Below are 27,185 nucleotides of genomic sequence, written 5' to 3' on the forward strand. Positions count from 1 at the left end.
CTTATAAATTAAATCATAGCTAGTGAATAAGTATGAACGACTAAATGACTAGTAGCTGGTGGCACTGTCGCCAATCATCATGAAGTACTCTGAATGGCTGTTAATAGCACATATCAAAATCTCTGTTCCTACCACAATGGACACTCACCAACATGCTTACTGACAGAACTGCTCTACAACAAATGCCATAGCATCTGTCATACACCTGGCACTGACACACCTAGGAAACCAGTACACATGTCCTGATGAAGGGTCTCAGCCCAAAATGTTGACTGTACTTCTTCCCCTATAGATGCTGCCTGGCCTGCTGCATTCCACCAGCATTTTGTGTGTAATACATGTTAGAGTTCTGTTTCTGGATTTAAGTTCAATACTATTCAATACTATTGTCCCGCAGACCATGGTGAACAAACTTCTACATGTTGGTCTAACACATAGGTCGGCAACCCGCAGCTCTTTCATCTCTGTGCTGCGGCTCCCTGTGGCTTTGGAAAATAAATGATGAGTATTTAATTAAAATGTATTTTATGTTAGTTTGTTAGTTTTTGAAATGTAATTCTAAATTTGAAGATTATGGTGATCTTGTACAATCTAAATAAAACGTGTTTTTTGTCGCTATTAATGTACGTCACCACTGCCAATGCCTGAAACCCGCCAGTGCGCGATTTCTTTAATTTTTTGATCCAAGGTAGGCTAACTATGGAGAATTCTAAAAAAAGAAAAGTGACTGAAGAAAACAGAACGTTTAATGATACGTGGGCAGATTCATTTGCTTTCACTGCTGACGAGACTGGTTTACGGGTATGCTTAATATGCAATGAGAAACTAGCAAACAACAAAAAGTCAAATATCGCAAGACATTTCCAGAATAAACACGCAGCCTTTGCTCAAAAATATCCGGATGGAGATGAGAGAAAAAAAGCCATTTCGGAACTGATGCGGAAGGTTGATCTGAGCAAAAATCATTTCAAGAAGTGGATGAAGTCTGGAAAATCAACTACCGTAGATTTCGCACTACAGAGCGCACCTGATTAAAAGCCGCTGGCTCTAATTTTAGAAATAAAATCAATTTTGTACTTGTACAGGCCGCACCGGATTTTAGGCCGCACCGGATTTTCGGCCGCAGGTGTCCCACGTTGTAATATGAGATATTTACACAGAAAGATATTACACGTGAGGATTTTTTAACTTTTAATTAAATCCATATGGTAACATAAACAAATACATACTGCAAATGCTTTTTTTCGAACCGTGCCTGTAACGCGGCTACTTTTAAATATACGTTGCGTATACTTTTTTACTGAACAACATTCCAATATCTCCTAACGACTGGTAAAAAAAATATACTGCAGCCTACCAGGAAAAGTTATTGATCGCCTTTAACTTAAAAGCAGCGTTCGCTCAGATCTAATGCCGCCCGCGTAATGCGCTCCCCCCCTTCCCGTTTATCGCAAACGGCATTTTTCCCACAAGACGCGGCGAAACCGGGTGTGACGTCATAGCATCCCGCGATGTAGTACAGAAAACAAATATAGTTAAAACACTTCTAACTTAGAAATTACTAACAAATGAAATACTAAGCAAAAATATTATAAACTAAATAACTGCCATAAAGGCAGCACAATGCTTTTCTTCGAGTGTTTTCCATGTTGATGAGTGTGAGTACAAATGACTGATTTACAATAATTTAATTGTGAAAGTGCGCTTGATTTATCGTACAATTTCATTGGACCTCTGTGAACTACTCATCAATTTTATTGGTCTACTGTTACGAGGTAAAATGTTTTTGGCGGCATGAAAAAAAATCATGCATTAGCCGCACCGTAGTAAAGGCCGCAGTGTTCAAAGCTGTTCAAAATGTGGGAAAAAAGTAGCGGCTTATAATCCGACATCTACGGTACATATGTTAGTTTTGTTGCTGCTCAGGAAATAGTCAGGCACGGGAAGCAGTTTACAGATGGTGAATATATAAAAGAATCTTTCATTAAGATTTCAGAACATCTATTCACGGACTTTAAAAACAAGAGTGAAATTGTGCAGAAAATCAGGGATATGCCCCTCTCTGCAAAGACTGTCAAAGACAGAACCATAAAAATGGCAGAAGACATCACAAGACAGCAAATTAAAGACATCAATTCAGCTGTGGCCTACTCGATTGCCTGTGACTAGTCTAAAGACAAAGGGGATATTGAACAAATAGCGCTGTTCTGCCGGTATGTAAACTCTGCCGGGCCACAGGAAGAAATGATTGAGTTGATACCTCTAAAAGGCCAAACACGGGGGGAGGACATCTGTGAGGCTGTCTTGAATTGTTTAAGAGCCAAAGGAATAAAGACCACCCACCTGGTGTCAGTAGCTACTGATGGGGCACCAAGTATGACAGGAGCGCACAAGGGGTTTGTGGCTTTACTGCAGAAGTCGCTGGACAGAAAGCTGCTGACTTTTCACTGCATCTTGCACCAAGAGGCACTGTGCGCTCAAACATTTCCTCCGGAATGCACAGAAGTAATGGATGTTGTCATTCAGATTGTCAATAAAATAATGGCAAAAAGTTTAAATCACCGTCAATTCCGTTTGTTACTGGATGAGCTGGAAAGCGCATATTCTGATCTCCTGCTGCACAGCAAAGTCCGGTGGCTGTCCGGAGGGGAGGTGCTGAAACGCTTTGTCGCGTGTCTGGAAGAAGTGAAAACTTTCCTGGGCAGCAAAGGGCTCACCTTTCCTGAGCTGGAACAGCCAGAGTGGCTGGAAAAGCTACACTTCATGGTAGACATGACAGCGCACCTGAACACGCTGAACACAGCTCTTCAGGGGAAAGGACGCACAGCCCTGCACATGTTGGAGGATGTTTTGGCATTCGAGCGCAAGTTGACAGTGCTTGCCCGAGATTTACAGAAAGGCACATTGTCTCACTTCCCCAATTTGAGAGAGTTCAAACAAGCTCACGACATGATAAATTCGGAGTATTTACATTCTGCAATCATTGCAATGCAAACATCGTTTGGGAAACGCTTCTGTGAGTTCAGAGAGGAAAAAAACACATTATCCTTCCCGGTCACCCCACTAAGCATCAATCCATCCTTACTGAATACGACTGCATTGGCAGGTGTGAGTCAACCTGATCTTGAGATGGAACTGGCCGACATAGCCGACAAAGACATATGGGTGTCCATGTTTAGACGCTTGACAGCAGACCTTGAAGATGTTGCCCATCAGAAGGCCGTTCTTGCTCAGAATCACAAATGGAGTGATATTGAAAACCTCCCCAAACCGGACAAACTTGTGTTCGAAACATGGAATGCTATCCCCGACATTCATGTAAACATTAAAAAGTATGCGCTTGGAGTCCTGTCGATCTTTGGATCCACATATGTATGTGAGCAGGTGTTCTCCAACATGAACTTTACTAAAAACAAACATTGCACACGCCTCACAGATGACAGCTTGCGATCCTGTGTAAAGATGAAGGTGACGTCATACAGCCCTGATGTGCAGACGCTGTGCGCTGAGGTCCAGGAGCAGAAATCCCATTAACCAAGTATGATAAATATTTTAATTGCCTATTATTTTACGTATATTCATATTTTTTCATTGTTCAGTGAAATAGTCCTTTTATTTTTCAGGTTGACAGCTGGCTGACGTTATTTTTGGTTTGCTGCTGGCGGACAATTTAAGTTTGGCATTTTTCATAAATACAAGAAGGACTCAAATAGACATTGAGTATTTTACTTAAAAGTAACCTTCAACCCAACTTCTTTTTTTCGGAGTTCAAAATGTTTTTGTTGCATGCAGAAATGTAATTTCGTTTTCTCTGCAGGAGTTAATCGATTTCATAAATGCAACACATTATAGTTTGTTTATACATAGCATAAAGGCAAAAAAAAACGTTGTATGCAGTGTTATTTCATTTTAAATGTCAAACGGGTTTTGTGGCTCCCAGTGTTTTCTTTTCTGTGGGAAACGGGTCCAAATGGCTCTTTCAGTGGTAAAGGTTGCCGACCCCTGGTCTAACATAATCGATCGACAGACAATGCAATAGCTACTGCTCTACATACCATCCTTACACATCTAGATAAGAAGGATGCTTATGTGAGAATGCTGTTCTTGGACTACAGTTCAGCATTCAACACCCTAATTCTATCGAGGCTCAACAGGAAGCTCAGAGACCTCGGCCTTGACCCTGCCTTGTCCAGTTGGATCCTGGACTTTCTGTCAGATCGCCGGCAGCTGATAAGAGTGGGCTCCTTCACCTCCACACTTCTGACTCTCAACACAAGAGCCCCTAAGGACTGTGTACTAAGTTCCCTCCTTTACTCCCTGTATACCCATGACTGTGTTGCTACACACAGCTCTAATCTGCTAATTAAATTTGCCAATAACACTACATCGACTGGCCTAATCTCAAACAATAACGAGGTGGCCTACAGGGAAGAAGTCATCTCTCTGACACAGTGGTGTCAAGAAAACCTTTCCCTCAATTTCACAAAAACAAAGGAGCTGGCTGTGGATTACAAGAGGAATGGAGATGGGTTATCGCCTATTGACATCAATGGATCTGGGGTTGAGAGGGTAAACAGCTTTAAGTTCCTTGGCATCCACATCATTGAGGACCTCACGTGGTCTGTACACCAGCTGTGTAGTGAAAAAGGCACAATAGCACCTCTTTCACCTGAGATGGCTGCGGAAGTTTGGTATGGGCCCCCAAATCCTAAGAACATTCTACAGGAGCACAATGGAGAGCATCCTGATGAGCTGTGTCACTGCCTGGTATGGGAACTGTACCTCCCTTAATCCCAGGATTCTGCAGAGAGTGGTGCAGACAGTTGTGAACTTTGCATGATTCAGGAGATTTACAAAGACAGATGTGGAAAAAAGGGCTCGAAGGATCATTGGGGACCCGTGTCACCCCAACCACAATCCATTCCAGCTGTTACGATCTAGGAAACATTACTGCAGCATAAAAGCCAGGACCAACAGGTTCTGACACAGCTTCTTCCACCAGGCTATCAGACCAATAAACTCAAGCTGATTTGAGTGTGTTTCTGTTACATTGACTGTTCTATTTATTATAAATTACAATGATTGCACATTTAGACGGAGACGTAACATAAAGATTTTTACTCCCCATCTAAGTGAAGGATGTAAGAAATAAAATCAATTTGATTCAAATACACCACTGTGCAACTGGATGCTTGACTTCTTAAACCGACAGACCTGAGAGAGTCAGGTTGCACAACCACTCCTCCTTTCCCCATCAACTGCAACATGGGTGCTGCCCCACCCCCAGGGCAGTACTGAGCCCACTGCTGTACACTCTGCTCACTCATGACAGCACAGCCAAACACCCAAGTAAACATATTGTCAAGTTCGCCAATGACATGACAGTGGTGAGGCTCATCACCAAAAACATGAGAAGAAATGAAAGAGCTCGAGGTCTAGTGCTAGGCAAATGACCTTTTCCTTAGTGTCAACATGGCAAAGGAGATTGTTATTGACTTTGGGAGAACTCACACCACTCACACTCTTCTTATCATCAGTGGAAACTATGAGCAGTTTCAAACTCCCGGGAGAGCACATCTCACACAATCTCTCATGGCCCCAGAACGCATCCTACATAATCAGGCAAGTTCACCAATGCCTCTACTTATTGAGGAGGCTGAAGAAAGGACTAGTCACATCTAAAGAAGGACGATACACATCTATACTCATATCATTCTACAGATGCGCAGTAGAGATCACCCTAACATGCTGTCTCACTGCACAGTACAGAAACAGAGCTGCAGAGGACAAGAAGGCTCTACAATGGGCAGTCAAAACTGCCCAATGGATCACCAGCACCAGCCTACCTGCCATCAAGGACGTGCATACAGAAAGTTACTGGAAATGGGTCAGTAACATCATGAAAGATCCTACCCACCCTCCTCATGGACTGTTTGTCCCACTCCCATCAGGAAGGTGGTTACATGCCAGGACCACCAGACTCAAAAACAGTTACTTTCCCCAAGCAGTAAGGCTGATCAATACTTCCACCCACTAACAACCTCCTCCACATCACAGCACCACCACTACTTTCCTGTCTTGATTCACCTTATTTACAGAAACTCCTGTGCCTGGTGTCACTTTAAGGACATACATTCAATGTATATAGGCTAAATTATGTATTTATATATTTTTTATTACTGTATTACTTCTTATTGTGTTTCCTTTTGTGCTGCATCAGATTCAAAGTAACAATTATTTTGTTCCCCTTTACACTTCTGTCCTGGAAATGTCATTAAACAATCCTGAATCTTGAATGGAACAATAACAACCATGATTAAGCATTTTTGTCAAATATGGAACCAGTGAAGATTGGGTACACTTGAACATCTGCGGGGGATATTTTTCATTTTCTTACCTGCCCTATTTAGGATTCTGATAGAAAATTTGATATCTGGTGCCCTACTAGGTCACTTGATATTTCTTGTCATAAAATATTTCAGACTTTCTTAACAAAGCTGGTTCCTTAAAATTGTCATAGTCGGGGGGAGATAGTGGGGATAAACTATTAAATGTTCCTGATGGCATATGTCTCAAACAGCCTCTGACAACCAAGTCCAGCTCCTGGCCTTCACGTGCGGCTAGCTACTAAGCCTGGCAGAACCATCTCTACTGACAGAAGGGGGGGAAAAAGGGTTACCGGAGGCTAAAAACCAGTCACGTCAGGCAGGTGAGACTCATCAGCCGTGGTTGGCTGCTCTTCAGGGAGAAGGAAAACTCCGATCTTAAATATCTGTTGCCTTGCAGTTATATCTACTTATGGGGAAGGCTTTGGGATTAAGCCTTGAGGAATAATACAGAGCTGGATTCCCTAAAACAGAACTATGTCTGAGATCAATGCTGACTGGCAAATCCTGTGATGCCGTTGGTGCCAAACTATATCGATCTCTGCTGTTGCTTGGGATTCATCAGCTACATGGAGAAAGTGAGCCTACTGCATGGGCAACAGCTTGCTTTCAATATCATACTGCCCAGGCTTGCACATCATGTAGACAACTAGGACACAATATTCATGGTCCAACGGTGGATCTTAGCAAACTGCCTAAATTTGGGCTTTCATTAACTGTTGCTTAACCAGTTTTTGACACAAGCAATCAGAAAACATGGATAAATGAAAGTCTGGATAAATTTCAGGTCATTCTACATCATCTTCTGGGTCACTGTTTTTAATAATGAATTTTCGCAAAATGAAAAAAAAATTACAGAGCGAATTAGGCACAACTCAATTCAAATAAATTTCAGGAATTTAACATTTCAAGATAAAAGCAAGCAATTTAACAACCCCTGACTTGCACTTTTACATGCTTTCTGAAAAGCATTTTAAATTGCACAGCTGCTCACACCCTTGCATATCCAGCCCCACCTGTCACCTCTGTTATGACAACTCTGTTGTTTGCTGTTTAGCAACATACATTCCATATTTCATAATCTCAAAAAGAGCTTTGCCTTTCATCATTGACAACAGTATCCAGCCACAATGTGTATTCTGCGCTCTAGTCAATTTTACATTCACCCACTTTTCACAAAATACAGCATCAGGCGTCATACCCAATAATGGAATTTTCCTTATTAATGCATTCCATCTCACTGCACTTTTCCTAATCGCCAAAAGCCTCCAAACAGTTATATTTTGGGTTACACACATAACTATAATCTATATTTTCCAAGCAACTATTCCTCATCATGACCAGAAAATATTGGAATTCAATGCTCTGAAGTTACCACATAATGTTAAATTATTGATACTACTGTTGAGCAGTCATTGATGCAACATTTTACTTACCAGCATGTTAAAATACACACAGCGGTGAAAAAGATAATGGGAATGGGATAAGATGCACATAAGAGTCCGTGGATATAGAATGCCTGTGATATCTTTTCACGCAGCCTTTCAGTAATGGTCATCCTTGTCACCTTGTATCACATGACTGCCTTTAATCAGATTCGGTCACAGAGTACAATGGTGGTGTTGGTCACATCAACAGATCTGTAAGAAAGAAGTCAATTAATTGAATTAGACATACAAGACTAGAAATTCTAACCGTAGGTTATTATTTAATACGGCTTACATCTTAACTTATCCAAACAACATACTACAATGTATTAGTTGAGTGAAGAGCCATCAAACCAGCTCTTCAGTGAACCCTGGAACTTCTGGACGGCAAAGATACATAAATTGGGATGTTCTTTATCGACTATAGCTCGGCATTCAATTCCATCATCCCCTCAAAATTAATCAGTAAGCTTCAAGCCTTAGCCTCAATACCACAAGACCATAAGATATAGGAGCAGAATTAGGCCATTTGGCCCATCAAGTCTGCTCTGCCATTTCATCATGACTGATCGAATTTCCCTCTCGGGCTCAAGCTCTTTCCTTCTCCCCGTATCTCTTCATTCCCTGACCAATCAAGAATCTATCAACCTTTGCTTTAAATATACATCAAGACTTGACCTCCACAGCTGCCTGTGGGAAAGAATTTCACTGATTCATCACTCTCTGCCCAAAGAATTTCCTCCTCAACTCCATTCTAAAAGGACACCGCTCTATTCTGAGGCTGTGTCCTCTGGTTATTAGACTCTCCCACCATAGGAAACATCTTCCCCACGTCCACTCTGTCAAGGCCTTTCACCATTTGATGGGTTTCAATAAGGTCACCCCACCCCCATATTCTTCTGAATACAGGCCTAGAGCCATTAAATGCTCTTCATATGACAAGCCATTCAATCCTGCAATCGTTTTTGTGAACCTCCTTTGAACCCTCTCCAGTTTCAGCACATAATTTCTGTGGCCTAAACCTGCTCACAATACTACAAGTGAGGCTTCACCAGTGCTTTATAAAGTTTCAACATTATATCCTTGCTTTTATATTCTAGTCCTCTTGAAATGAATGTTAACATTGCATTTGCCTTCCTCACCACAGACTCAACCTGCAAATTAACGCTTAGGGAATCCTGCACAAGGACTGTCAAGTCCCTTTACATCTCAGTTTTTTGTACATTTTCTCCATTTAGAAAATAGTCAATCCTTTCAATTCTTCTACGAAAGTGCATAACCATACACTTCTTAAAACTGTATTCCATCTGTCATTACTTTGCCCATTCTCTGATCTGTCTAAATCAGGGGTGTCAAACTCATTTTAGGTCACGGGCCGGATTGAGCAAAAAGCAGCTTCATGCGGGCCGGATCAGTCGGACGCGTGCGAACGCAGCTTTCGTTGCCTCCGTTTTTTCAGCCTGCTCTCATGTGTCTCAGTCTCTGCTATAACTACAAAGTGTTTCACTTTACAAATTCCGTTTCTTATGAAGAAGACTGCCGAGCAAGACTGCCGAATAAACACTAAAAACCCTGAAAACCTGGTACCTGAATAAACTCAGCATTAGCCATATCATACGCCATAGGCGCTTCGATTACTGGGGCCAGCTTTAATAGTAATTAGATATTATCTCGTGGGCCAAAGATAATTCCACCGCGGGCCGGATTTGGCCCGTGGGCCTTGAGTTTGACATATATGGTCTAAATCCTTCTGTAGCCTCTCTACTTCTTCAAAACTACCTGCCCCTCCACCTATCTTCATATTATCTACAAACTTTGCAACAAAGCCATCAACTCAATCATCCAAATCACTGGTATATAACATAAGAACTGGCCCCAACAGACCCCTGTGGAACACTACTAGTCACTAGCAGCCAAACAGAAAAGCTTCTCTTTATTCCCACTCTTTGCCTCCTGCCAATCAGCCACTGCTTTATCCATGCTAGAATCTTTCTTGCAATACCATGGGTTCACAGCTTATAAGCAGCCTAATGTGTGACACCTTGTTAAAAGCCTTATGAAAATCCAACTATACAACATTAACCGATTCTTCATAGTCTATCCTGCTTGGTATTTCTTCAAAGAATTCCAACAGGTTTGTCAGGCAGGATTTTCCCTTGAGGAAACCACACTGAGTACTGCCTATTTTATCATGTGGCTCCAAGTACCCTGACACCTCATCCCGAATAATTAACTCCAACATCTTCCCAACCACTGAAGTCAATCTAAATGGCCTATAGTTTCCTTTCTCCTGCCTCTCTCCCTTCTTGAAGAGTGGAGTGACATTTGCAATTTTCCATTCCTCTGGAACCGTAGCAGAATCTAGTGATTCTTGAAAGACGATTACTAATTCCTCCACAATCTCATCAACCACCACTTCTGGGGTGTACACCATTTAGCCCAGGTGACTTATCTACCTTGAGCTTCCCAAGAACTTTCTCTCTATTTATGGTAACGTCACACACTTCATGTCCCGACACCTGGAACTTCCACCATACTGCTAGTGTCTTCCACAGTGACAACTGATACAAAATACTTATTCAATTCATCTGCTGTTTCATTGTCCCCCATTACTACCTCTCCAGCATCATTTCCCAGTGGTCCAATATCCACTTTTACCTCTCCTTTACATTTCATGTAACTGAACAAACTTTTGGTATCCTCTTTAATATTATTGGCTAACTTACTTTTGTATTCAATCTTTATATTCTTGATGATTTTTTTTAGTTGCCTTCTGTTGGTTTTTAAAAGCTCCCCATCCTCTAACATCCCACTAATTTGTGCTCTGTTATATGCCCTCTCTTTGGCTTTTATGTTGGCTTTGACTTAATTTGTTAGACATAGTTGTGTCATCTTCCCTTTAGACTATTTCCTCCTCCTTGGGATGTATATATCCTGTGCCTTCCAAATTGCTTCCAGAAATCCCAGCCATTGCAGCTCTGCCGTCATCCCTGCCCATGTTCTTTTCTAATCAATTCTGGCCAACTCCTCTGTCATTCCTCTACAATTTCCTTTACTCCAATGTAATACTGATATATCGGACTTTAGCTTCTCCTTCTCAAATTTCAGGGTGAATTTGATCATATTATGATCATTTTCCCCTAAAAGTTCTTTTACCTTAAGCTCGCTAATCAATTCCAGTTCATTATACAACACCCAATCCAGAATAGCTGATCCTCTAGTGGGCTCAACCATGAGCTGCCCCAAAAAGCCATCTCGTTGGCACTCTGGAAATCCCCCCTTCCTGTAATCCAGCACCAACCTGATTTTCCAATCTACCTGTAAATTGATGTCCCCCATGACTATTGTAACATTGTCCTTTTGGTGTGCATTTTCTAACTCCCGTATTAATTTGTAGGTGACATCCTTACTACTGTTTGGGGGGGGGGGGTCTGTATGTAACTCCCATCAGGGTCTTTTTACCTTAGCTCTATCCACAATGATTTAACACCTCTTTCTAATAATCTGCTTTTATTTTTACCAACAGAGCAACGCCGCGTCCTCTGCCTTGTTGCCTATCCGTTTGATACAATGTGCATCCTTGGACTTTAAGCTCTCAGCTACAATCTTTCAGCCATGATTCAGTGATGCCTACATCATACCTGCCAATCCGCAGCTATGCTGCAAATTCATCTACCTTATTTCGTATATCGTGAGCATTCAGATACAACACCTTCAGTCCTGTACTTTCCTTTTTCGATTTTGTTGCACCATGCTCAACCTTTTGATTCCTAACTTTTGTCTAAGGTCTTACCAACATCTGCCTCTACCACCTCTCTACTATGTGTTCTGGCACTGATTCCCATCCCCCTGCAACTCTAGTTTAAACCCCACTGTGCAGAATTAACAAACCTTCCCGCTAGGATATTAGTCCCTCTCCAGTTCAAGTGCGAACTGTCCCTTATGTACAGATCCCATCTTCCCTGGAAGAGAGACCAACAATCCAAAAATCTTACACCCTCCCTCATACAACAACTCCTGAGGCATGTACTGAACTGTATAATCTTCCTAGTTCTGGCCTCACTAGTATGTGGCACAGGTAGCAATCCTGAGATCACAACCCTGAGGTCCTGCCCTTTAACTTAGCATCTAACTCCCTGAACTCCTTGAGCAGAACCTCGTCACTTGTCCCACCAATGTCATTGCTATCTACATGGACCACGACTTCTGACTGTTCACCTTCCCACTTAAAAATGCTGAGGACTTGCTCCAAGATATCCTGGACCCTGGCACCCGGAAGGCAACGTACTGTCAGGGAATCTCATTTTCGCCAACAAAACCTCGTGTCCATTTCCCTAATTAACTAATCCCCTTATCACTACAATGCGCCTCTTCTTTTCCCTTTCCCGTCTGAGTCACAGGGCAAACTCAGTGCCTGAGACCCGACTTCTGTTAGGTCATTTTACCTACCCCCTCCCTACAGTATCCAAAGTGATATACTTGTTGAGGGGGCCACAAGGGGTACTCAGCATTGGCTCTTTAACCCCTTTCCCATTTCCCAGTTTCCTGTGTCCTGCACCTTGGGTGTAACTATCTCTTTATATGACCTATCTCCCGAATGATCTGGAGTTCATCCAGTTCCAGCTCCAACTCCTTAAAGCCGTTTGTTAGAAGCTGCAGCTGGATGCTCTTCTTGCAGTTGTAGTAGTCAGGGATACTGGAGGCCTCCCTGTCTTACCTCATAAAAAAAACCTGAGCTTTGCTTTCTATGAATGAAGCCTCTCTTGTCCCCTGGAAATGGTGGATTATTTTATGAGGAAATGCTATATAGGGTGAGTTTGTATCTGCTTAAATTTAGAAGGATGAGAGATTGTAAAAGGCCTGCTAAATTCAAATTCCAGGACAGAACAATTAAATTACCACTCTCTTGTAAACAAAGTCTGTTTTCTATTGTTAACAAAATACAACCCAAGGCTCATTATGAACAAGATGCTTGCTGGATGTATTAGCAAAGCAAAACACAAAAAACTTAACTGACACTGTGTATCAGAATTTATGCAACCAAGAAATAAAACCAATCAATTATAAAAAGGTAACAGATAGTGATAAAAATGGATCTCCTAATAAATTCCAATGGCACCATCAATTGAGATTAGGCAGTGTAAATACGGGCATGATAATTATCACAAGTATAACAAAATTTTACAACAGAGAAACTAAGAAATATAGTCTAAATTCAAAGTGATAGGACAATTCATTTCAGATACCAAATTGCTTAGTGGAGATTAAGAACTACAAATAAGAGAGTAACTACAAAACAATTCAAAAATAGTTCAGTTTATAAGAAATTGCTCTAGATGAGAATTTTTTCATCAAAATAAGGGCTGGGACTTCCAGAATGAAATTTTATGGAAACCAGAATTCACACTCAATGATGAACAGTCATTTTTAGTTGCCAATTTACCATAGATAAATATGGCACATTAATTTAGTAAGATTAAGAGATTAAGATGAGCTTTATTTGTCAAATGTACATCAAAACATACAGTAAGACATGTCATTTGCGTCAATGACCAATGCAGTTTGAGGTCATGCAGGGGACTGCCCACAACTGTCACCTGGCTTCCAGGGCCAATATTGCATGCCCACAAATGACTAACCTGTATGTCTTTGGAATGTGGGAAGAAACTGGAATACCTGGAGGAAACCCATACACTCCCAGGGAGAACGTACAAACTCCTTGCAGACAGCAGTGGAACTGAACATTGGTCGCTGGTGCAGTAACAGCATTACACTAGCTGCTATTATCAAGCCTGACCTGCTGGGATAATCCTGCTCTGCATTTTACAACTCCCACATTCTTTTACCTAGGCTCACCCTCCAACTGATTCCATTCACTCATTAATTTGGATAATCTTGTTTATCCCCATGGTCACTCTGGCTTTACTCAGTCAGGGACATCCCTTCCCCCACCTTCACAAGCTTCTTTTGTTTTCTGAAGAAGAGTCTCCAATCTCAAATGATGCTTCCCCACCACCTCCACCCCCCCCCCCCCCCCCGCTTCCCTTTGGATATAACTTGGCCTGCTCAGTATTTCCTGGATTTGCAATTACTTTGATTTTTAATTATTCCTAGAAACTTGAGGGAATTCGTAGCCCATAATCAATAATAATCAACTAGAAGTATCCAGGATGGTGTCACCAACTTCAAAAGACTCAGAAGGAGCATGTCAAAACCAAACATACAAATGCAACAAAATGCACCCATTCAATGACTCCCATCAAGTACCTCCTACCCCACCTGTAGTTGTTTGAAGGTTAACAATGTTCTCAATTGAAGTAAAAGTAAGTCATCCTCAACCGACAAGTGACTGCCTCAAAATAAAACCAAAAGGAAAATCGAACTGTTTAATCTATAGAACTCTTACAGGGGGGAAAACACTTGCTTCAGGAAAAGTGCCAGGAGCAACATCAGAACCTTGTCGATCTCTCCAAAGCATTCGACACTGTGCAGAGAGAGCTCCTATGGGATGTCCTCCTCAGGTTTGGCTGACCCAATAAATTTGTTAACATCCTCTGCCAGTTTCACGATGGGATGACTGCTCGGGTGACCATAGGAGGACAAGAGTCCAAGCCCATCCTTTTACGCACAGGGATGAGGCAGGGGTGTGCGCTAGTGCCAGTGCTCTTTAACATCTTCCTCCTGTGTGTTACCAAGCTTCTCCACAACGAGATTGAAGACAGCAGTGGTGTGGCAGTGGACGTCAGATTAGATGGCAACCTCTTTAACATCAGGAGGCTCCTTGCAACCACCAAACTCCATAGAGAGCAGGTCCTGGAGCTGCAATATGCAGACAACTGTGCTCTTGTGGCCCATACTCAGGAGCATCTTCAGACTGTCCTTGCTGTGGCAGTACAGCAGAATGGGGCTGACTGTCAATACCACCAAGACGGAAGTGGTTTGCCAATGAAGTACCAGTGTCCCACCCACTCAACCTACCTTCACTGTTGGTGATGAAAAGCTGTCAGTATTGCCATCTTTCAAACAACTGGGGAGCATTCTCTCTGAGGATAGCGGCATTGACAATGACATCCAGAGCCGCATTAAACAGGCATCAGCTGCCTTTGGGAGACTTCAGCGTAGAGTCTTTCAGAACAGAAGCCTTCGTCTCTCCACAAAGGTCACTGTATACCAAGCGGTCTGTGTCACCACTCTCCTTTATAGCTGTGAAGCTTGAGTAACCTACAGCCATCACATCAAGTCCTTGGAGCGCTTCCACATAAGCTGCCTCCAGCACTTATTACCTGGCGTGAGCGGGTGCCTCACACTGAAATACCTGTAAAGACCAACTGCAGAAGTATTGAGACTATGATCACTCAGCATCAGCTGTAGAGGCTGGGGCACATGATAAGGATGCCCCCATGTCGCTACCCCACAGAGTGTTATGCACAGAGTGTTATACGGCCAGCTACATCATGGCCAACACTCAGCTGGAGGGCCGAAGAAGTGCTATAAGGATCAGATGAAGAATGCTTTAAGGAAGTGCAAGGTCAGACCCGAGGACCTGGAGGATGTTGCTGCTGACCGTACCACTTGGCGACAATTGTGTAGGGATGGGGGTTCGTATTCTGAAGATGCAAAGAACAACCAAAAGACAGAAGAGAGCCAGCAGAAATGCAGCCATGGTTGCCACCACTACCACATATACATGTCCCACCTGCAATAGAACTTGTGGGTCCAGCATAGGACTGTATAATCATCAAAGGTCTCACCATTAAAGGAGTGGACATCATCATCGGATTTCGATGGACAACCAAAGAAGAAATGTCTAAACCATAACAGTTTTGAAACAAGCTGTGATTGTGCGGAGTAAATTTTTAAATGTTTCTCTCGCACCTCTCCCATAAAACTACTAACAAATTCTAAATATTTTGGAACTCATTGATAGAAAGTTAAGAAAAGTGCTTTCATTAATAATTAAGATTAATTCATATTCAAACAGATCTTCAGCCATGATCTTCCAATTTCTTGGCAAAAGATTACTTACTGGTTAGCTTTCTCTGAAAAAAAATCAAGTGACTAAGTCTCCTTGAATCAGTCAGATACCTAAAAATTACAGTAAGGAACCTAAATTTGGATTTTCCTTTCTATTCTTAGTACTGTAGTCTACTAATAACTTTAAATTGTAAATTCATTTGCCTTAGTATCATTGTTCATATCCTTCACGTAATTTTCTCAATCATGTAAACTGTACCATTGTGAGTATCTTGAAATTCCATAAACTTCATAATAAAAATTGTAATTACCCAGCATCTTCCAGCCATTTACCACTGTATAAAAAAACTGCTTCATAAATCTCCTTTAAATATTCCCCCTTTCATCTTAAAGCTAAGTTTTTCTCCTTTACTATTCAATAATCTCACTCTGGGAAAAAGACTATTTCCTCTATTTGTACTTCTCAACAGCCTTAGTAACTTGGGGAAATTACAGTACTTTTAGGTAATTTATAGGATCAATATATTTGTTAATCCCTAGTGCTTTGGTACAGGTAAATTTACTGTACAGCAGGGATGAGCACATGATGTTGTTCATCTGCATGGTAAACAGCTGAGAGTACTGCATTACATTGTGATAAAAGACATTCCACTTTATATCACTGAATTAAATTAAACTGCTCATGTCACATTTAGTTGGTTTAAGACTGGATGGAATGACATTGATTAATTTTCTTCAAGGCACATTCTGCACTAATTGTGATTTTGTTTTGTTATAAACCTTATTCTATATTACAAAGACATACCAGTTGGGTTAACTGGTCATTGTAAATTGTCCTGTGATTAGGATAGAGTTAAATAGGAGGATTGCTGGGCAGTGTGGCTCGTTGGGCCAGAAGATCATGTTCTGTGCTGTATCTCTAAATAAATAATTATCATCAAGCTCATGCAGATCCGTCATGTATCTCGACAGTGGACTTGCCCCATCTGTCTGTTACTAAGCATTGAATTAATATAGTCATTATGCCTTGAGTTGTTCAAAACCTGAATACATCAATATTCATTTTAAGCCAATAAAAATTGCTAACAAATGAATAATATTGAACAATTGACCTCAGCATCAACCGGCATAATGGCAATGTAATTTATGATCATTTCTGTCACCATCTAAAAGGATTGCAGTATACAGCACATTTAGTCATCAATCACATTAACTTAGCCAATCACACTTTAATAACTCCCTGTCCCTTTAAAACCATTTTAAGACCATTTAAAGTGGGAATATATTGCAAAATACAGGTGAAGTTTCAAGACATGACACTTTGTTAACTGCCCTTTTCCAACTGTACTGCTAGGCATATTGAAGATCACACGTGCACTACAAAAAAAAATTGTCCACATTTTCCTTGTTTGGAAATTTTGGTTGAGCATTGTACAGAAGACAAAATTAGATATGCCAAAGTGGAAATCATGCACTAGAAGCTTCCTGCATCAGTATGTGTGTATATCATTTAGACTAGAAACTGATGCACACACTTGTGTAAAGCTTTATGCATTTAAGTAGCAACAAGTGTATGATTTCTCTCACTGGTGCACAACAACGGGGAGGATTTTTGGAAGTTCCACACATCAGCTGAATATTTTATATGGACTAAGGTCATGTCACTGCTTAGTAAAGGACATGCTTGGTTCCTTTTTCAAAAATGTCACTAAGCTTAAAAACAACTGTGAGGAAAACAGAGGAATGGATATGCTGAATTTTCAGGTGCCCTTGAAAAACCAGTGAAAGAGGTTGAAAGTCTATTGAAATTATTGAAATTATATTAGTGAATACAACAAATTCAATCTAAATGGCAACTCTAAAATTACATACTAATCTACGCAAAACACTTCTATTTGTAACCAAATTGAGGTGTGAATCACTAATCAAATCTCATCTTCTTCCGGTCCAATGCACATGTGCAGTTTACACACAGTTCCAGCAATTCAACCATGGCATACGCTACAAAAGACCATGACCAATCATAGATCTCAACAAGCCATGGAAGGGCCCAATGTGCTCACAGACTCATGTATTAGGTAGATGGTGTAAATGAATAAGGGACACCCAAGAAATATTACCTGCAGACCCCAGTTGATGAGCTGCTGGAAAATGACATTAACACTCCGTCAAATCATCTGACAAACCCATCAGCTACCAAATCACCAATCACATTCGGTGATGATTAAATGGCATTTTTGAAACAGATCCCAAGTCACAAGTTGTCCTCACTTTCTTACTTTGGAGCACAACTGGAGGCTGATCTCCAAGTCCTGTGAGCTGACACACAACTTATCCTTTTCCTCATCAGGAGAATTTAAAGGCAGCAGGCTATCTTGTAATTGACAGGTACATTGCTCTAAAACTATCCTGCATCTACAATTGTTCTCATTTTCATTAGAGATGAAAAGATTTCGAGGGAGGACGCAAGACCTCCAGGGCGCCTTGAAGACAGCGATCTTGTGCAGCACAGCTCGATGAATACGATTAAATATTCCCAATTCAGCCTGTTAGTGCTGAGAATCACAACTGCTTCCAAGGTCTGTACAGTTAACAAAGATGTCTTAATGTGACTGAATAAACTAAAGCTGCTTAAAACTGATGGAAACAATGCCAATTGTGACCGTACTTCTTGCCAGACTTCTGATAGGAAACGTGGCTGCTGGTCATGGATACAGAGGCATTTAAGAAAACAGGGTTTTTCAATTCCCAATACCAACTATCTTACTGGCAAACATATAGTCACTAGCAAATAAAATCGAAGATCTCAGAGCTGTATCTGGTGCTGTATCTGAGGGAAACAAGACTGCTTGCATTCTTTGTTTCAGGGAATTTTAGTTAACCCCTTCTGTACTGGACAGATTGATGGGTTTGCGATACACTGTCAGAATAGGAATACAGAGTCTCACGGAAGTAGAGATGGAGGTGTATGCCTCATGATCAATTCCTCTTGCTGTACAGATGTGTTAGTGATGTCCCAATTCTGCTCACCAGACCTGGAATATCTTGCAATTAAGTGCTGTCCATTTTACCTGCCGTTGGAGATTTCTGCAATCATTTTCATAGCGGTGTACATTCCACCTCAGGCCATTATCATACAGGCTCTATGATCTGAGCTATGAGATCATCATGTATGAAACAGCACACTCTGATGTCTTCACCATCACTCTGGAGGATTTTAACTAGGCCAACTTGAAAAAGTCACTAAATACTTACCATCAAAAAATTACTTGTAGTAACAGACGAAACAACACACTGGACCACTGTTACACCACCATCAAGAATGCTTACTTTGCTATTCCATCACACTTTAGAAAGTCTGATCACCTGGCTATAGTTCTACTCCAAGTATAGGCAGAGACTGAGGACTGCAGCATCAGAAGTGAGGACCAAGAAGGTATGGACAAGGGAAGCACATGAGCACCTACAGGACTGCTTTGAATTGGTAGAGTGGAGTGTATTCAGGGATTTGTCTTCGAATCTGGATGAGTATGCTGGAGTTGTTACCAACTTCATTAAAATGCATGTGGATGAGTGTGTGCCTACTTGCTGTGCATTCCCAAACCAAAAGCCATGGATGTACCAGGAAACTCATCATCTGCTGAGGACGAGATCTGTGGCATTTAAGTCTGGTGAACTAGGTCTGTGCAAGAAAACCAGGCATGACATGCAGAGGGCCATTTATGCAGGACATTACTTCCAACAAAGTTGGACCCAACAGCGTGAACTGCAAGTGATAGTTTGCTACCAGATGAGCTCAACACCTTCTATGCCCACTTTCAAAGGGAGAACAGCTGTGAAGATCCTTGCTGCACCCAGTGACCCTTTGATCTCTGTCTCAGAGGCTGATACTGGCCTGTCTTTAAGAAGGGTGAACCCTTGCAAGGCAGTAGGCTCCATAAGAGTACCTGGTAAGGCTCTGAAAACTTGTGCCAACCAACTGGCGGGATAACTCAAGGGCGTTTTCAATCTCTCACTGTTATGATCGGAAGTTCCCACCTGCTTTAAAAAGGCTACAATTATACTCGTGCCTAAGAAGAGTAGTGTGAGCTGCCTCAATGACTACCGCCCAGGAGCACTCACATCTACGGTAATGAAATGCTTTGAGAGGTTGATCACGGCTAGAATCAACTTCTGCCTCAGTAAGGATCTGGACCCACCCCAATTTCTCTATTGCCACAATAGGTCTACAGCAGATGCAATATCAATGGTTCTTCACATAGCCTTAGATCACCTGGACAATACAAATACCAATGTCAGAATGCTGTTCGTTGACCGTAGCTCAGCAGTTAACACCATCATTCTCACAGTCCTGAGCGATAAACTACAAAATTTGGGCCTCTGCATCTCCCTCTGCAATTGGATCCTCAACTCCCTAATCAGAAGACCACAATCTGTGCAGATTGATGATAATATCTCCTCCTCGCTGATTATCAATACCAGCACACGTCAGGAATGTGTGCTTAGCCCACTGCTCTACTACCTCTATACCCATGACTATGTAGCTAGGTGTAGCTCAAATAACATCTATAAATTTGCTGATAATACAAGCATCGTTGGTAGAATCTCAGACAGAGATGGGAAGGCATACAGGAGCAAGATATACCAGCTAGTTGACTGGTGTTGCAGCAACAACCTTGCACTCAATTGCACTCTTTGCTGATTGTGGACTTCAGGAAGGCTAAGATGAGGGGAACATGAACCAATCCTCATGGAAGGGTTAGAAGTGGAGAGAGTGAGCAATTTCAAGTTCCTGGGTGTCAAAATCTCTAAGGATCTAATCTGGTCTCAATATATCAATGAATCTATAAAGACGGCAAGACAGCGGCTACATTTCAATAGGAGTTTGAAGCGATTTGGTTAGTCACCTAGAACGCTCAAAAACTTCTATAGATGTACCATGCAGAGCATTCTAGTAGGCTGAATCACTATCTGGTATGTGGGGGGGGACTATTGCACAGGACCTAAAGAAGTTACAGAAAATGAGTCAGATCCATCTTGGGTACCAGTCTCCGTAGTATCAAAGACACCTTCAAGGAGCAGTGCCTCAGAGGCAAAGGTGACATCCATTATTAAGGTCTGCCCCATCACCCAGGGCACGCGCTCTTCTCATTGTTACTGTCAGGAAGTACAGAAGTCTGAAGGCACACACTGAGCGATTCAGGAACAGCTTCTTCCCCTCTGCCATACAATTCCTAAATGGACATCGAACCAATGAACACTACCTCACTTTTTAAAAAAAAAATATGTATCACTTCTGTTTTTACACTACTTTAATCTATTTAATATACACATATATAATTGATTTACTTACTTTTTTCTTTCTATATGATAATGTATTGCATTGTACTGCTGCTAAATTAACAAATTTCATAACACGTGCTGGTGATAATGAACCTCATTCTGATTCTAAAAGGCCCGAAGGGTATACCGAAGTGGGTATCTCCATTCATGACTGATGAAGGGTCTCGGCCCGAAACGTCGACAGCGCTTCTCCCTATAGATGCTGCCTAGCCTGCTGTGTTCTACCAGCATTTTGTGTGTGTTGTTGTTTGAATTTCCAACATCTGCAGATTCCCTCGTGTTATCTCCATTCATGATGTGTGTGGAATCTTCAGCACTGACAATAGTCTACAGTCTAAATATCCAGGGATCCAACCTGTTCAGAGCAAAGAACACATGCCAAGGATATTCCAAGGATAGAGAAGAGGAGCACTTCAAAGAAATCTTCAACAAAGAGTTTGTCCTTGGAAGTGATTGTCATTGATTCCATCCCACAGCACACTGGCCTTATGGTCCCACCATCAAAAGGCCAAGTGTCAACTGAGAAAACAAATTCTCTGCAACTATAAAATATCTGTGCTGAAACAGGGCAGAGGTACCTCAGACACAAAGTCATAGTCATGCTTTATTATTGTTAAATGTATCAAAGATACCTTCTTCAAGTTTTACAGATGCACCATAGCAAATATCTGACATGGATACATTATAACTTGGTATGGCAACTGCTCTGCTAAAGACCACAAAAAACATTGTTAAAAGCATTGCTTGCATGCCAACCAGACAGATCAATCCACATTCAAGCACACTGAGGTGCAACAAAAGGAAAACTATACCAGAATTCAGATGTACTGTTACAATTAGAGAAAGATAGACAAATAAGGTACAAAGGCTATGATGAGGTAGATTGAGATATCAAGAGTTCAGCTTTAGAATAATAGAAAGATACATCCAGTCCATGCCAAACCACTTAAAATGACTACTCCTATCAATCTATACCAGGACCATAGCCCTCCATATCCTGACCATCCAATTACCTATCTGAACTTCTCTAAAATGTTGAAATCGAGCATGCATGCACACTTGTGCTAGCAGCTTGTGCCACACTCTCACAATCCTCTGAGTGAATAAGTTTTCCCTCATGTTCCCCTTAAACTGTTCATCTTTCACCCTTAAACCAAGACCTCTAGTTGTAGTCCCACCCAACCTCAGTGGAAAAAGCAACTTGTATTTACCCCATCTATAACCCATATAATTTTGTACACCTGTATTAAAACTCTTCTCAATCTTCTACACTCCAAGGAATAAAGTCCTAACCTATTCAATATTTCCTTGTAACTCAGCTCCTCTAGACCTGGTAAATTTTCTCTGCACTCTCTCAACCTTATTTATATCTTACCTATAAACAGGTGATTACAACTACATACAATACTCCAAATTTGGCATCACTAATGCCTTATACAACTTCAACATAACATCCTATTGCCTATGTTCAATACTTTGATTTAAGAAGGCCAATGTGCCTAAAACTTTGTTTATAACTCTATCTACCTGTGACGCCACTTTCAATGAATTATGTATCTGTATTCTACCTATCCTTATGTTCTACCACACTCCTCAGTACCCAACTGTGCACTGTGTAAAACCTGCCCTAGTTGGTCTTACCAAGGAATAGCACCTTGCATTAAATTCCATCTGCCATTTTCCCAACTGGTCCACCCATCTGTCATTTTTCAACCTATTTTTCCAGCTGATCCAGATCCTGCTGCCTGCCTATAGTTCCCTGATTTATTTTTAGAGCTTTTCTTGAACAGTGGAACAACACTGGCTATCCTCCAATCTTCTGGTACCTCACCTGTCCCTAAGAATGATTTAAACGTCTCAGCTAAAGCCCTGGCAACCTCTTCACTTGCCACCTGTCGGGTCCAAGGGAAGACCCTGTCAGGCCCTAGGGATTTATCCACCCTAATTTAACCATATAAACCATATAACAATTACAGCATGAAAACAGGCCATCTCGGCCCTTCTAGTCCATGCCGAATGCTTACTCTCACCTAGTCCCACCGACCCACACTCAGCCCATAACCCACCATTCCTTTCCTGTCCATATATCTATCCAATTCTACTTTAAATGACAATACCAAACCTGCCTCTACCACTTCTAATGGAAGCTCATTCCACACAGCTACCACTCTCTGAGTAAAGAAATTCCCCCTCGTGTTACCCTTAAACTTTTGCCCCCTAACTCTCAACTCATGTCCTCTTGTTTGAATCTTCCCTACTCTCAATGCAAAAAGCCTATCCACGTCAACTCTATCTATTCCCCTCATAATTTTAAATACCTCTATCAAGTTCCCCCTCAACCTTCTACGCTCCAAAGAATAAAGACCTAACTTATTCAACATTTCTCTGTAACTTAGGTGCTGAAACCCAGGTAACATTCTAGTAAATCTTTTCTGTACTCTATTTTGTTGACATCTTTCCTATAATTCAGTGACCAGAACTGTACACAATACTCCCAATTTGGCCTTACCAATGCCTTGTACAATTTTAACATTACATCCCAACTCCTATACTCAATGCTCTGATTTATAAAGGCCAGCATACCAAAAGTTTTCTTCACCACCCTATCCACATGAGATTCCACCTTCAGGGAACTATGCACCATTATTCCTAGATCACTCTGTTCTACTGCATTCTTCAATGCCCTACCATTTACCATGTATGTCCTATTTGGATTATTCCTACCAAAATGTAGCACCTCACACTTATCAGCATTAAACTCCATCTGCCATCTTTCAACCCACTCTTCTAACTGGTCTAAATCTCTCTGCAAGCTTTGAAAACCTACTTCATTATCCACAACGCCACCTATCTTAGTATCATCTGCATACTTACTAATCCAATTTACCACCCCATCATCCAGATCATTAATGTATATGACAAACAACATTAGACCCAGTACAGATCCCTGAGGCACACCACTAGTCACCGGCCTCCAACCTGACAAACAGTTATCCACCACTACTCTCTGGCATCTCCCATCCAGCCACTGTTGAATCTATTTTACTACATCAACATTAATACCTAACGATTGAACCTTCCATGTGGAACCTTGTCAAAGGCCCTACTGAAGTCCATAGAGACAACATCCACTGCTTTACCCTCGTCAATTTTCCTAGTAACCTCTTCAAAAAATTCAATAAGATTTGTCAAACATGACTTCCATGCACAAATCCATGTTGACTGTTCCTAATCAGACCCTGTCTATCTAGGTAAGTATATATACCATCTCTAAGAATACTTTCCATTAATTTACCCACCACTGACGTCAAACTTACAGGCCTATAATTACTCTTAGAATCCTTTTTAAACAATGGAACAACATGAGCAATATGCCAATCCTCTGGCACCATTCCCGTTTCTAATGACATTTGAAATATTTCTGTCAGAGCCCCTGCTATTTCTACACTAACTTCCCTCAAGGTCCTAGGAAATATCCTGTCAGGATCCGGAGATTTATCCACTCTTATGCTCCTTAAAAACGCCAGTACTTCCTCCTCTTTAATCGTCATAGCTTCCATAACTTCCCTACTTGTTTCCCTTACCTTACACAATTCAATATCCTTCTCCTTCCTTAGCAAATACCAAAGAAAAGAACTTGCTCAAAATCTCCCCCATCTGGGGACATCACGTGATGACGTAGGATCGAGACGCAGGGACCCAGCTCTCCCATAAAAAGTTAATAAATTAATGTTTAAATGAAGAAAAGTTAGTTAATACTTTCTAAAAGTTACTTATAAACGACTCCGGACTGTGTCAAGCTATGCCTCAAGGAAGGAAGATGAAGAAAACTAATACCGGGAAGACTACGCAAGTTGGAACAAGAACAAGGCCCACGTCTACCGAGGAACTGCGGTCTCAGGTACATTATATCACCGGCGATACGGAACAGGAGACTGTGGCAACATTGGCCACTTCCAAAGGAAAAGACCATCGTGAACTGCGCAAACGCGAAGGATGGAGCATGCGCAAACAGGAGCAACAAGAACTACAAAGCCCAGCTACCACTGCAACTGAAAGTGATAGTGAATCGGAGGGAGAGTCAAATCTCTCAGAAGGATCAGATGAAGAAGCAGTTAAAAGTCCTTCTAGAAATATAGAAAAGACTTTGAGGCAAATAATGCGTAAATTAGACACATTAAAAGTAATTAAAAATAATCAAAAAATACTCGAAAAAAAAATGACCAATATGGAGATTATGCTTGATAAAATGACAAAGAGACAGGAAAAAATGGAAAAAAGAATTACGGACTTGGAAACTACAACGGAAGACATGGTTGAAAGAATGGACAAAATGGAAAAGGAAAATACTGCTTGGACATCAGAAAGAAAACAATTTATGGAAAAAATTGATAACCTTTAAAATCTCAGTAGACGAAATAATATTAAAATTGTTAATATATATCTTAAAGAAGATATAGAAGGAGAAGATCCAATAAATTTTTTTCAAAAATGGATCCCTAAAAAATTGAAAATGGAAAGAGAAACTCCAATTGAGATTGAAAGGGTGCATAGATCTTTAAGGTCAAGACCTCGAGCTGATCAAAACCCACGAACAATTTTGATAAAATGCTTACGATACCAAGACAAAGAAAAGATCCTGAAGGCCGCTGCCCAAAGTGCCAAAAATAGAAACGGGCCACTGAGATGCTGAAGATGTTCTATAGGTCAGTTGTTGAGAGCGCCCTCTTCTTTGTGGTGGCGTGTTGGGGAGGAAGCATTAAGAAGAGGGACGCCTCACGTCTTAATAAGCTGGTAAGGAAGGCGGGCTCTGTCGTGGGCAAAGTACTGGAGAGTTTAACATCGGTAGCTGAGCGAAGGGCGCTGAGTAGGCTACGGTCAATTATGGAAAGCCCTGAACATCCTCTACATAGCACCATCCAGAGACAGAGAAGCAGTTTCAGCGACAGGTTACTATCGATGCAATGCTCCTCAGACAGGATGAAGAGGTCAATACTCCCCAATGCCATTAGGCTTTACAATTCAACTGCCAGGACTTAAGAACTTTTTTTTAAAGCTATTATTAATGCTTTTTGAGTTAGTGATTTAGATGCATTTCATATTATTACTGAGTTAAGTATTGTATGTAATTAGCTTTTGCTACAACAAGTGTATGGGACATTGGAAAAAATGTTGAATTTCCCCATGGGGATGAATAAAGTATCTATCTATCTATCTATCTATCTATCTGATGATAGCAGGGAAACCAGTTCTTTTTTATCCAGATACAAGTTACAACCTGTTGAAGAGAAAGAAGGAATTTAACCCAGTGAAAAAAGCCTTATGGGAAAAGGGTTATAAATTTACAATGCGTCATCCAGCAACACTGATAATTTTTTTGGAGGAGGGAAAAATTTTTTTTTCCGATTATCGAAAAGCAGAGGAGTTTGTACAAGAACTTCCATCTATTCGCTAATTACACATAGAGGCTTCCAAACGTAATGGATTAAAGATGAAGATAGATGAAGGAACAGAAGTGATGGACATTTATGGATATTATAGAAGAGAAAAGTAAAATTTTAGAAATACTAAATGAGAATAGTATTTTTTTTTTCTCTTCTTATACATATACTTTTTTATGTTGCGGGGGGGCTGGGAGGCTGTGGATCGGTTACTGCGGGATTCACGTGTGTAATCATGGCGGTTGCCATGACCCGTACAGCAGAGGGGGGTAATGTTGTGTTTTTTTTTCCACAACATTAGTAGGGGGGTATTTTGTTTTTTTTTCTTTATATTTTAATTTTTTTCTATCTTTTTGCCTGGATGATTGGTGGGGACACACATAGCAACATGGAGATTTTTATAAAGATTTCCCAGGATACCACGAAAGTGGAAAGATTAGGTATTATTATAGATTGGAGTAATATAATAAAAAAATAATGACTAATCTACTAAATTTTTTAAGTTTTAATGTTAATGGGCTTAATGGGCCAGTAAAAAGAAAAAGAATTTTAACATATATTAAAAAAAATGAGAACTCTGTGGAGCATGTGGGGATCTTCCAACATCCAGGCAT

The 27,185-nt window shown here is 41.0% G+C and overlaps 1 protein-coding gene across 2 annotated transcripts in view; it reads right to left on the reverse strand.

The window, feature by feature from the left end:
• The window catches only part of scap (SREBF chaperone), a 123,478-nt gene that overhangs the window by 76,601 nt on the left and 19,692 nt on the right, over positions 1 to 27,185 (reverse strand). For both annotated transcript variants that reach the window (XM_073048855.1, XM_073048863.1), the window contains exon 2: positions 7,823 to 8,026. In XM_073048855.1, coding sequence (XP_072904956.1) covers positions 7,823 to 7,944 — 122 coding nt within the window. In that variant the 5' untranslated portion in view covers positions 7,945 to 8,026. The remainder of the gene's footprint in view (positions 1 to 7,822; positions 8,027 to 27,185) is intronic.

Source organism: Hemitrygon akajei, chromosome 1 (assembly GCF_048418815.1).
Source record: "Hemitrygon akajei chromosome 1, sHemAka1.3, whole genome shotgun sequence".
Classification (NCBI taxonomy): domain Eukaryota; kingdom Metazoa; phylum Chordata; class Chondrichthyes; order Myliobatiformes; family Dasyatidae; genus Hemitrygon; species Hemitrygon akajei.